Source organism: Corythoichthys intestinalis, chromosome 19 (genome assembly GCF_030265065.1).
Source record: "Corythoichthys intestinalis isolate RoL2023-P3 chromosome 19, ASM3026506v1, whole genome shotgun sequence".
NCBI classification, from domain to species: Eukaryota; Metazoa; Chordata; class Actinopteri; order Syngnathiformes; family Syngnathidae; genus Corythoichthys; species Corythoichthys intestinalis.
Window position 1 is genome coordinate 40,791,155 of NC_080413.1, and position 13,947 is coordinate 40,805,101.

At 40.3% G+C, this 13,947-nt stretch overlaps 1 protein-coding gene across 3 annotated transcripts in view; it reads left to right on the top strand.

Moving 5' to 3' along the window:
- Nucleotides 1–13,947, top strand: part of rad51 (RAD51 recombinase) — an 81,662-nt gene that overhangs the window by 50,319 nt on the left and 17,396 nt on the right. For all 3 annotated transcript variants that reach the window (XM_057822127.1, XM_057822128.1, XM_057822126.1), the window contains exons 7-8: nt 2,571–2,684; nt 4,191–4,320. In XM_057822127.1, the coding sequence (XP_057678110.1) occupies nt 2,571–2,684; nt 4,191–4,320 (244 nt within the window). The remainder of the gene's footprint in view (nt 1–2,570; nt 2,685–4,190; nt 4,321–13,947) is intronic.

A 13,947-nucleotide genomic window follows, 5' to 3' on the forward strand; every position in this document is an offset into this window, starting at 1 on the left:
ACGCTTTCTTTCCGCCTTGTGGAACTTAAGCAATGCATGTTTCGCAGATGGCGAGAGCGTCGTTTTTTTTTCACACACAATAAATCCAGCCAGCCTACTAACAGCCGCCATAATATACAACTGCTTCTTGTCGTGTAACTCCGCCTCCTCAACCCCTCCTCCCTCAGGGGCTTCAGAGAGGGGAGGGGATGAGGAGGCGGCGTGCTGAAATCTTCGGTTGCGCACATTTGGAGGCTAAATCAAGTAAATAATTATCGGATTGCGTTATCGGTTGAATTTTTTTATTATCTGGATTATCTGTGTGACGTCATAATTGCCATTATCGGCCGATAATTATCAGTGACCTATATTATAGTGCATCTTTAATTTAAATGCTAGTTTTACATTTGGAGGGGTAAGGCAACAACTGAAATCTATGTAAACTGTTATGAAGAAGGGAACTTTCCCATGTGTTGTCACAAGTTTAATTTTTGTGTTAGCATTAGCAGGAGAAATTTACTTTTACATTGAAATGCAAGATGATTTAGGTTTTTCTTTTTTCACAACAAGAATTCTGTTTTTCCAGAGAATGTCTAGATTTCCTTGATTCACCTACTGTACCTGTGGTAATATATTAAAAATAACACCATGTATAACATATTTTGTTCCCAAGTTCTAAATGGCACACCCTAATTTGTTTTGTCGCATTGAGATGTAAAAATGACTTTTAAAATCTATTTTCCACTTTTCTTTACTGTTGTACTTTCTAATGGTTTTATATATATATATATATATATATATATATATATATATATATAAAATGTGTGTGTGTACATATTCCTTATTTTATAGACTGTTTGATCTGAAACACAAAGAAATTACGTTTAACAAATATTTCCTGCTTAACTAAAATTTTGAATATAGCCTCTAATTTTAGCAAAACCAAACCTGTACGTTTTTAGAGGCATTTTTCATTTAGTTTGGACCCAAGCAACACAAAATGATTACAAGACAGGAACAAAATTTTATTATTTTCTGTAATATGGTGTAATGTATAACAATAACAACTTATTACCCTTTGATAAAGAAAACTTTTTTATTAAATAATTGGTGAAATTGGTGTCATGGTTCATTTTTTACTCCTAACATTTTATAGATCAGTAGCCTATGATGGTTGCTTGTGCAGCATGGTTACCCCAAAGTACAAGAGCAGCAGAAAAAATGGATGACAATGGTCAGCCGTAGAAACATGAAATAAAAGGCTTTTTTTAATATGCTATTTGCTATTTGAAAAATGGGCTTCGTGCACACAGCCAACAGGCACCAGCAGCAGTCCTCAGCAAAGGTGGATCATGAAAATTTGACCTAAAAAAACCCCATTAGTTTTCTATTATAAATTTATGTTAATTGTTAGTTGACATCACTCTTCAATCTATACAGATCTCTAAAATATAATAATGTTAAACATTTTGGTGTAAAGAATACAGGTTGTCGTGAATTGACTTGGTACCCTTCCACGAGGGTGTTACCATCGTTCAAAGCTTACAAAATCGAGCTAATTAGCACGTGAAAGGCAGTCGTCTCCCAATACTCAAAAATATGGGTGAGTCTGAAGGTCACAAAGGGCCTCTGAAAGAGTTCACAATTTAAAAGCGGTTCATTCCCAGTTAGCAGAGTCAGCTTAAAAAGTAGGAGAAAAGCGCTTATCACCAAGATAAAATATATGTATAATTACGCCACGCACATACAAATAAAGCTCAACATATACATAATAAAGCGCCTCTTATAGAATATAGACTGTTGAAAATTCAAAAGGAACCGTTTTTATCATCAACTTACCTCCGAATATACTTGACAGCCAGCCATTCGTATGAATGCGGTCCGTCCTCGTCGAAGCCATGTTTGGAACTACCAGAAGCTCCACTTCGCGGAAAACTGTATAATGGATCCCTATGGGAGTGTCGTCACACTCTTTATATGGCTCTGGGCCAAACCAGAGTGCAGCTAGCCTTTATCCATGTCAGTCTGCTCTGCTGTCACACAGACAGTCCAGCTAGACCCAGCGCTGCCACCAGAGGGCAGGGTATCCTCCACCATTAAACAAAATACAATACTTTTGGAATTTTGGGATAGTTGTTTTGAAATTTCAAAGGGTTGATTCCGACTGATGCGGAAATTCGGCATAGCGTAGGAACGGAACTCGTTCGTAACCCGGGGGCTACCTGTACAAATGGTATAACTTACATTTCCCACATACCAATCCATTTTATCAGACAAAACAACGCACGGCATGCGGTCACAATTTAGCTACCTACGGAATCACAGGTAGCTTTTGCAGTGAACTGTGAGCCCACACCAATTATACGACAAATGAATCTATAATAATGCTAAAATAACATTGAAATGCACAATTCTGACAGAAATATACAGCCCATCAGGCTAGAACGCACTAAGCGAAACTCTGGATTTCCTTTTTTAGATGTTCAAACGGACTTCAGCTGAAAGAAATTAAGCTAGCATGAGAGCACCACGAACATCGACTGCTTAGACAAAGGAGGCATTGGTTCCAGTTAATCTTTTTATTTCACTAGGTATGGGCTGGTTGGCAGTGATGTGCTGGACAACGTGGCCTATGCTCGAGCTTTCAACACAGATCATCAGACGCAGTTGCTGTACCAGGCATCTGCCATGATGGTTGAATCCAGGTCAGTTGGGACTTTTTAATTTTGTATTCAGCCTGTATGTATCCTGATAAAATGCACTGAGTTAAGGATCTTTTCAATAGGTCAGCAGCACATAAAAAGTTACAGAGGAGTGATGTTATTGAGCTGGGCTACCACAAAGACTCTGTTTGATAGTTGACTAAACACTATGAGTTTCCAAAGTGAGTTGTTGAAGATATATGCACATTAAAAATGAATGCTTTATCTTGGACATATGCCAGAAGAAAAATAATGCAAACAAAAAGCGATTTAAAAAATCTGGGGGAAAAAAAACTCCGTCTAAAGTAAAGATGTGCGAATTCTGAGTTTGCGGCGCCATCATGTGGACACTGATAACCGAAGATTTAACTGCGGAAACGTCACTGACTTTAACAAACTTTGTTCCTACGTCACACATGAGACCAATGATTAAATCGTTTACATTTAGATCTAAACATTAGACAGGTGCTTTTTTGCTTTCATTTATTTACAAACTCTTGCAGTGCTTCATATTGAAGAACACATGCAAAGGATGTGGGTATTAATGGATAATTATTTTTTGCACATTGTTTTAAATGTACTTAAAAAGGGATGAATGCGCTTGATAGTGGAAGTTAGAAACGTGCTGGTGTAGACGTAATTATCTTTTTCAAACGTATTAGGGCATAATCCGCTGTTTTAAAACCCTGCTAGGTGTAGACATGGCCATAGTCCCCAGAATTATAGTTACTTAATACTTAACTAGTGCATAGTGCTTGTCTGGGTTTCTGCGCCAGAAGTATCTTTGTATTTTCCGCCCACTTTTTTTTCACATTATGGCCCCAAAGAAGAAAGCTCTGTCTTCTAGCCATGCTGGTCCAGCCAACAAAAATCAATTACCATGGAAACGAAGCTTGACATAAAACTATTGGGGGACACAAACGAAGACTTAATAAAGATATGCCGCGTTTGACCAGAGTTAAACAGTCGCGTGAAAACTCCTTGCTTGCCGTCAAAAACGGTTCTGTGTTCACAGTTCAAGTCCGCGAAACCTGCGCTTGGCAGCCCTGGTATGAGGTGCCGTTGCTGGTCCCTCTAGCGGCCCTCGCGCAGCATTTTCATTCTTCGACATGTCTATTGCATGTCGAAGTGGGTTCTTGCACATCTAGGTGCAACTAGGCACATTCGGGTAAATGAGATTGCCAGTGCCAGGATTAGCGATTGGTTAGCATAGAGTACGATGTCATCCTATCAACATTTACAGGTGATTTTTGTAATACTGGGTTCTCCACCTCAGATTGCCGGAATCATGTACTCCCCACCCTGCTTATCACATTTCTTTCCAACTTACCTTCCTTTTCCTTGACATGGTGTCCAGGGATAGATATAATTAGATAACTATAGAACCACTATGGTCTTAGGTAACATACCGTAGGTGTTTAATGATGCATTTTTTGTTGATGTTTATTCTTCCCCTCTGTCTCGAAACAAAAGTGACCTTTTGCATCAACTGGTCATGTGTGTTCACAGATATGCCCTGCTGATAGTGGACAGTGCCACAGCTTTGTATAGAACTGACTACTCAGGCCGAGGTGAGCTGTCAGCCAGACAAGGACATTTGGGACGCTTCCTTCGCATGCTACTCAGGCTGGCTGATGAGGTATGTAGGTATCTGATAGCCTCTAACTGTATGAAACGACGACAGAAAAAAAACTAATTTTGTGCGAGACCCCACTGGCATTAAAGGAGCACTTATGTAAGATTAGTGGCCAAAAATGGTCCTGCAACCAAGATAAAACTATTGACGCGCACAACATCCCCTTCCTCTTTGGCAGTGTTGTTTTTGGCAGCCCTTTTAATTTTCGTCTTTGCCATTTAGACGATAATACTTGCTGGAAAACAGTTAGGGCTGCAGCTATTGAATATTTTAGTAGTCGATTAATCGATGGACTAGTTAGTTCGAATAATCGAGTAATCGGATAAGGAACATGAAAGATTAAAATACCTGAGCTGAGCCTCAAACGGTATAATTTTTTTTTAATGATCTATTTACAACAAAAGAACAATTGGCTAACTTACATAGAATAAGTCTGCTAGCTTAAATGCTATAAAATGCTTTTTTTTTTTTTTACAATGCTCTTAACAAATGGTTCAGACACATATTCCCACAAAAACAGCTAGATATACCTATAAACTAAATTATGAATGCATAAAAAAAAAAACATTAGCTCAAACAAAACTTGGCTTACGTTGGTCTTAACAGGGAGCAGTTGGATTCAGCCATGTGAAAAGAGGCAGACCAGAGGGCAGTGTATCCACCTTAATCAATAAAACTAAATGCTATCACTTTAAAAATAAACCATTACAACGTCAATTTAATTTAAACGAATACTTGAAACAACAAAAGTTAATTCAAATATTTTTTTCTAATCGAATACTCGAGTTAATCGATTAATCGTTGCAGCACTAGTATGCATTAAAAATAACATGAGCTCAAACCAAAACTTATGTTGTTCTTAACAGGGAGCAGCTGGATTCAGCCATGTGAAATGAGGCAGATTAGAGGGCAGTGTATCCACCCAAATCAATAAAACTAAATGCAAACACGTTCAAAACAAACCATTAAAATGCCACTTTAATTAAAGAATACTCGAAGTAGCAACATTTAGTTCGAATCTTTTTTTGTAATCGAATACTCGAGTTAATCGATTAATCGTTGCAGCACTAAAAACAGTGTATATACAATATTTTCAATTATACCAACCTGAACCTCATGAACTGCATGTAACAAAAGTCTGAGCGTTTAAGAGGACGTGTGACATTAACATTAGCCTATTGCTAACTTGAATGCCATGCTAATGCTACGAGTTACATTTACTGTATGATGATCACAGGTCTTTAATAGCTAAAGCAACATTGCATATTTTCTCTCGCCAAGAAAACAAATCTTACCGTGTGTGCAAGCCTTCATGGAGACTGGAGACAACACACTGGTGAGTCGGGAAGGGGGGGTGCAGCACGTCACGAGTGACACAGCCAGACACTACTAAGATGCATGGTAACCACACATTAAATGTCACACATCGTGAACATGTGACGGAAACTGGCGCATATTCGTCTCGTTCTCGTCTCATCAGACGAAAACTGGTAATGTCTTGTAATGTAAATCTTGTAATGTTTTAGTTTCCCAAAACAAGTTTTTAGCTTGTTATCGTCTTGTCATCCTCATGAAAAAAATGTTTGTTGAGGAAATATTTTCGTTGTCATCATCGTTGACGAAAACAACACTGCTCCTTGAGTTGCCAGATAAGCGCTTTTACACGTACGAGCATGACATCTTTGTTCATATTCCAATATCAGTTAACAATTTTAACACAAAGATACAATACAGTAAAAAAGCCGAATTTGTCGTATATCCTCACATTTTTCAACAACATATCAACACACAGGCAAATAATATTTCTTTAAAGATCCCAACCTGCAGACAGGAAGTATGAGTACAGTGGTACCTCTACAACCGAATTTACAGTAATGCGTTCCAGGACCTGGTTTGTTAGTAGCAACGGTCGCATGTCGAGCGGGATTTTCCCATAAGAATACATTATAATTCAATTAATTTGTTCCACAGCCCAAAAACCTATGCTAAATCCTTCATAAATACGAATTACACATAGAAAAACAAATACAGGGGTACGTCAACATACAATAGCTTCGACACACAATCTTTTCAACATTCGACGTCAAATGTGACTCGCCATTTGTTTCTACATCTGACGATATGCTTGAAATGCGACAACATGACAGTGCCGCAGACAGACGCATGGCGGGTTTTCTTGTGAGAGAAATCAACACAGGTTCCAAGAAGGTTAGTGCGGGTGGTGAAAAAACCCCGATTCATTACATTATTACAGGTATTATAATTGCTATTATTCCTGTTTTTATTCATAATTTAAATTCACTTCAATTCAGTCCATTTTAATAATCCCTTGGGAGGGTTCGCCTAGGGAAATTAGTTTTCCAGCGCCAATAACACCACAGCAGCAAAGATAAAAGTATAAAGTGCTAGATAGTAAAAAAAAAAAAAAAAAAGTGCGAAAGTAAAAAGGATGAAAAGAATAATAATAAAATTAAATTTTTAAAAAAATGTTTTGATTGTGAAATTGCTATTTGCAATTATTTCTGTCATTTCCATCTTAGTTTCAATAGTAAGCGTCAACTTTTTCATTTTTTTCACCACCTGCACTAACCTTCTTGGGACCCATGTTGATTTCTCTCAGAAGAAAAATCCGCTGTGCTGCCTGCCATCTTGCGGGAAAACAATTGAAATTGTGACGCTGTTGTAAATCGTTGTATTTCGAGCATGTCCTCATATGTCGAGACAAATGGCGAGTCAAATTTTACATCGTATGTCGTTTTATTCGTTTGTCGAGGTACCAGTGTCCTTAAAAGTATGAGTGAGGAGGAATTTTCTCCGAAGGGCTGACAACTGGTTGCATTTAATAGAAGTTTCGAATCGGCAGCATGCTGCAAGTTGTATTTCTTATGTACAGTGGGGCAAATAAGTATTTAGTCAACCACTAATTGTGCAAGTTCTCCCACTTGAAAATATTAGAGAGGCCTGTAATTGTCAAAATGGGTAAACCTCAACCATGAGAGACAGAATGTGAACCCCCCCCACCCCCCAGAAAATCACATTGTTTGATGTTTAAAGAATTTATTTGAAAATCATGGTGGAAAATAAGTATTGGGTCAATACCAAAAGTTCTTCTCAATACTTTGTTATGTACCCTTTGTTGGCAATAACGGAGGCCAAACGTTTTCTGTAACTCTTCACAAGCTTTTCACACACTGTTGCTGGTATTTTGGCCCATTCCTCCATGCAGATCTTCTCTAGAGCAATGATGTTTTGGGGCTGTCGTTGGGCAACACAGACTTTCAACTCCCTCCACAGGTTTTCTATGGGTTTGAGATCTGGAGACTGGCTAGGCCACGCCAGGACCTTGAAATGCTTCTTACGAAGCCAGTCCTTTGTTGTCCTGGCTGTGTGTTTGGGATCATTGTCATGCTGAAAGACCCAGCCACGTCTCATCTTCAGTGCCCTGCTGATGGAAGGAGATTTTCACTCAAAATCTCTCAATACATGGCCCCATTCATTCTTTCCTTTTCACAGATCAGTCGTCCTGGTCCCTTTGCAGAAAAACAGCCCCAAAGCATGATGTTTCCACCCCCATGCTTCACAGTGGGTATGATATTCTTCGGATGCAATTCAGTATTCTTTCTCCTCCAAACACGAGAACCTGTGTTTCTACCAAAAAGTTCTATTTTGGTTTCATCTGACCATAACACATTCTCCCAGTCCTCTTCTGGATCATCCAAATGCTCTCTAGCGAACCACAGACGGGCCTTGACGTGTACTGGCTTCAGCAGGGGGACACGTCTGGCAGTGTAGGATTTGAGTCCCTGGCGCCGCATTGTGTTAATGATAGTAGCCTTTGTTACTGTGGTCCCAGCTCTCTGTAGGTCATTCACTAGGTCCCCCGTGTGGTTCTGGGATCTTTGCTCACCGTTCTTGTTATCATTTTGACGCCACGGGGTTAGATCTTGCATGGAGCCCCAGATCGAGGGAGATTATCAGTGGTCTTGTATGTTTTCCAGTGTTTCCCACCAATGAAAGAGACTGTGGCGGCCCGCCACAGTCTCGTTTGGGCCCGCCACAGTCTCGTTTGCGCCCCCCTCCCCGCCCCCCGCCGAAAAAAAAAAAAAAAAGATACTAATCAGATGCGTCAGTCAGCCGATTACACAGCTGTAGCCCACTCCACTCTACTACCCGCGCGAGTGAGAGCAGCATTTTAGAGTAGTATTTTATTTATTTATTTATTCATTTAAGAGACGCAAGGGGAACGAGTAGGAAGAATGGGAGAACGAGCGAGATAGCGAGAGATAGCGGTCGCATGTCGTAGCAGCCCGCTGTTATTTTGTTATTGTTTTTCTTTATTATTGTTACCACAATCAAGTGGGTAAGCAAATACAGACTTCTCTCCTTCTTCCCCATATCCGGGGCATTACAATAGTTTGGATCGGACTTTTCGGCGAAAGTGAGCGGTGGACGGCCGTCTTGGACGGAAAGCAAACTTTGATTGAACTTGCGCAGAGAAGCGGGGCCCAAAATAAAGCCTTGCTCTATTTTCAGAGCGTTGGTCACAGTAAAGTATTTATTAGTACAAGTAGAGTAAAATGATACATATTCACGGTACAAGAACGTCGTTTCCGTGTCCATCGATTGGTAAGAAAAGGCTTTTTGTACGAGTGACGTGTGGGCGCTCCCGTCGGGGGGACATTTCGCGTGGAGTGGCTATTTTTCGGCACAACACCGACGCGCCAACTTCAGACAATTACGGCTGACGAAAGTTGGATAAATGCGCCCCCCCGCCCCCCCAATTTCGCGAGCTCTGTGACACTCGAAAAATGACTCTCATACCTCTCCTTGCTAAGTTAATGGTACCTCGATGTGCGTTTGTGTGGAAATTTAGTTCACGAACAACGGGGAAAAAACTATTCACCTTCTCACCGAATCAAGAAAAACTTTACACGGCCATTAGAATTCCCCCAGTCCTGTAAATGGGTCAGTTGACAGAAGGACTGTTATTGTTGTGGTAATGTAGTACTTATGAGGGTCAAATAAAAAGGAAAAAGGAGGGCTACGACGGCGGTCTGAAACCCGCGGCTCTTGGGCCGCATGCGGCTCTTTAGTGCTGCTTCGGAGCTTTTTTTTTTTTTTTTTTAAATGGAAAAAGATGGGGGAGGGAAATATATTTTTTGTTTTAATAGGATTTCTAGGAGGACAAACATGATACAAACATTCTTTCAATTCATTAATATTGTAATGAAGTTAAACTTGTGGTGTCATCGTACAACAGAGTAGTCACGTGGTGCGCTATAGGATCCACTGCAGGGAAAATAAACATTTAATCATGAAGGCTAATTATGTATTTCTAGCCAACTTATTCATTTTTATAGTAGGCTAATATAGCTAGTATTGATAATTATAAGGCTTGTACAAGGCTTTTAATTTTTTGCTGCTCCAGACATACTGTATCAGTTTTTTTGGGGGGGGGGGGGGGTCAAATATGGCTCTTTCAACAGTCCCTGAGTCACTACGAGATGTAAGTCGTACTATTGCTACGAGAAAAAAAGTCGCATTATTACATAGGGTAACGTAGCTGTAATCAGCAACGCATTTTACATACATGTACCGTAGCTGAGAGCTATAACATTAGCCTAGCTAATGAAATATTTCAAATATATCTTTGTTATGGTTCTTCTTGGGGGAAAAAAATAATGAAAAAAAAAAAAAAATTCGCCGTGGCACGACATGGTGTGGCTGTCCGACTCCGATGCAGCCCACCACCACAGTTTCAAAAAATCCTATGGTCAGAGAGCCTCCCACCACAGTCTCCTAAAATCCTGTGGGAAACACTGTCTTCCATTTTCTAATAATTGCTCCCGCAGTTGATTTCTTTACACCGAGTGAAGAGTGAAGAGTTACAGAAAACGTTTGGCTTCCGTTATTGCCAACAAAGCATACATAACAAAGTATTGAGATGAACTTTTGGTATTGACCAAATACTTACTTCCACCATGATTTGCAAATATATTCTTTAAAAATCAAACAATGTTATTTTCTGTTTTTTTCCCCACATTCTGTCTCTCATGGTTGAGGTTTACCCATGTTGACAATTTCAGGCCTCTCTATAATCTTTTCAAGTAGGAAAACATGCACAATTGGTGGTTGACTAAATACTTCTTTGCCCCACTGTACTTCCTCTTGATTACTGTAAGTACACTCATGGCCAAGACATTCTCATTGCTCATATGCACACGAGACTTCTCTTTTATTTTACTCATGCATTAATACTACAACAAAGGGAGCACCAACCATGGCAATAGCAACGTGACATTAATATGTTACAGTACAGTATGGTAGGAACCAATCTGGACCGTGCCGATCAGCTGATGAGTGACGTCCTTCGAAATGGGAGGGGAGTCAATTATAAAGCTCAATTATCAAGCTCAGCTGATGGGTAATGAAAGCACAAGCATAGTTATACTGAGTGAATCAGTAAAGCTAAACGGTGTCACACGATACAGTTGTCTCCTTTTGTGTTTAGCGCGTTTGCTGCAAGCCATTGGTACCGATTTGAAAATGTAAACAAATTCCTTGTAGTTAGTGTTGTTCCATGATATTTCTTTTTTGTTTCACTGTCTGAAGTCAAATGGGACTAAACCTCATGTTTTTCAGGACAGTCAGTAATACTGAAATGCCATACTGTAATAATGAGAATTTCTTCAAGAATTTTAGGTTATTTTCTAGAGCTGAAACGAATGCTTGAGTAACTTGAGTTTAAAAACTGATTCGAGTAATTTTATTCACCTTGAGGAATCGTTTAATTTGGCCAGCTCTAAGCATCACGTTTTGCCTGGACTACTTTTAATTCGGGACAACCCGCTGACGCCACGTGCGTAGAGGAAGAAGCAATTAAAAAAAAAAAATTACTGCAGCCGACAGCCGCTACAAACTACGCCGACGTTGCTAAAAACTACGCTCGCATGATGCTACGGTGGTAGCAGGTAGCGTCTGATGCATCTCATAGATATCACACGTATGTAAACAGCCGCCATCTTAAACCAATACACTTCTCAGCGCTAATACATAAGATGAATGTTACTGTCACTCGCTCACGTAATGTTAGCCCTGCGGAGGGCTCGGTTTCTATTAATTATGACCACTGTCGATGAGTTGCCAACGTGTCTTATATACAGGCTCTATTTAATCTGTGAAAACATAGCGCTGTAGAGTGATGAGGGTGTAAAATAAAAACTTAACAATGCTAACTGTCAATTTTAGCTCAGTAGTCATTGCTGGATAAAAAACCAAGTAGCACTGGTCCCTTATGTGCTCCAATACAGCAGATATCATACATTTATTTTGAACACTGCAAAAACTCAAAATCCTATCAGGACTTAGTTTAGACAAACTTAAAAATAGCTTAATACAAATTGAAATTCAATTGAAACACGTGGGAAAAACACCTAGCTTTTAAGTGATGTGTGTTATCAAATATAATGACATTTTCAGGTAAGAAATATATTTTTTTATAAGATCTAGAGGTTTTTTTGAGTGAAAGCGGTGAACTTGTCTTTTTTTTATTCTAGTCACATCTGAGATGCAATTGTTGGCTGTTTTCAACAATGTACAGCAAAAATAAAGACATTGATTGACTGAAAATTGGTTCAGTATTAGATAAATGTCTTGTTTTCTCATGCATATTTGTAATTGCTCTTTACCTAAAAAAAATGTCTTATCCGATTAATCGATAGAATTTTCCGTCGATTACTCAATTACTAAAATATTTGATAGCTGCAGCTCTATTATTTTCTTTGAGGTCAAGAGTTCACACACATACATCCTTCCAGAAGCTTCCGACTACTCTGCTAGAATCCTGGCCCATTTCTTATGAAAGAGCTGGGTTAACCGAGTCAGGTTTGTCTGTTGCCTTGCTCGCACACACATATTCAGATCTACCCACAAATCTTCGATGGGATTCAGATCAGTGGGCTTTGTGATGTCCACTCCAAGATATTGACTTTGTTATCCTCAAGCCACATTTTAACCATTTCAGCAGTATCTTGAGGGTCATTGTGCATTTGGAAGACCCATGTTTTAGCTTCCTGGCTGAAGTCTTTAGATTTTGCCTTAATACCTCCTTGTAATGTTCTTTCTTCATGATGCTGTCTATTTTATGAAAGCTCCAGTTCTCTCCAGCCCCACAACATGATAGTTCCACCTGCGCACTTCCTAGTTGGTACAGAGTGGTGGTGGTCGGCAAAGTTCCCCCTTTTTCCCTCAGATGTAACATTGGTCATTATGACCAAAGAGCTTTTGTCAGACCACAGGAAGTGTCTCCAGAAGTTCAAAGTCCTTGTCTTGGTGTCCTTTTGCAAACTGTAATCTGGCTGTTTTTTTTCATGTTTCTTTAGAACTAATGACTTCATTCTTAATGAGTAGCTTTTCTGCCCATGTCGGTGCAGGACTCGTTTCACTCTAGAAGACAATTTCTTACCAGCATCTTCACCAGGTCTTTAGCCTTTTTCTGGGGTTGATTGAGACATTTTGGGCAAAAACATCTTTGGGACACAGAGTGTGTCTTCTTCCCGAGCATTGGAATGGCTGGACATTCGTATAATGTTTATTCTTGCGTATAATCGGGACATCTGTTTGCTCACGTGACGTGGAGCTGGGAGGACGCTGGCGCGCTTTTGGCTGCCGCTTCTCACTCCGCACTCCGGGTTTGCACCAAAAGCTTGTTTGAACGAGTCTTTCTCACCGTTTTTGCCTGTCTCTCCTGGCCTCTCCGCGGCTTTTGCCATTTCCGGCTCCGACTATGGCTCTCAGGTACATGTCCTCGCAGCTTCTCGGACTCAACCACCACGCACCTCTTTCGCCGGACATTATTACAACTCTGAAACAACACTGCCTTCTCCGCCGTCGCCCGTACATCCATCGAGGCTCCCGCCGAAAACTTTACTACAACTTCACCACCGAAAACAGCATTCCCTCTCTTTGGTCCGACCGCAGCTCTCACTCCTGGATACCGGCTCAACAACAACTTCCGCATACGTCATCCGCGCACTCGTCACATGACTCAATACAACCTTCTGCCTGTTCCAACTTCCGTCACAAGGACTTCACAACAAAAGCCTCTCAAAACAGCTCTATTCAACACAAGGTCACTTAATAATAAAAGCCTCCTCCTCAACGAATTCATAATGGACAATAACCTGGATTTACTCTGTCTCACTGAAACCTGGCACAAACCCATGGATTACTTTGCACTTAACCAAACCACCCCACCTGGATACACTTACTTTGAAAACCCCCGCTTGGAAAAACGAGGCGGAGGCATTGCTGTCATCCACCGCTGTGACTTCACTCTCCGCCCCATCTCCATCCCAGCTGTATCGTCATTTGAACATTTAGCTTTCAGATTTCCCGGGTCTCAATCACTCACTGTTGCTGTAGTCTATCGCCCACCAAAAAACTGTCCCTCATTTCTGTCTGACTTCACCAATTTGGTCACCCAGCTGTCCTCCATGTCCCCGTCCATTCTGCTCCTCGGAGATTTCAATATCCACGTCGACTCCCCTACAGACAAATTTTCATCTGACTTTTTGGACATCTTAAACTGCCTCAATCTCACCCAACATATCACTTCACCCACACATAAAC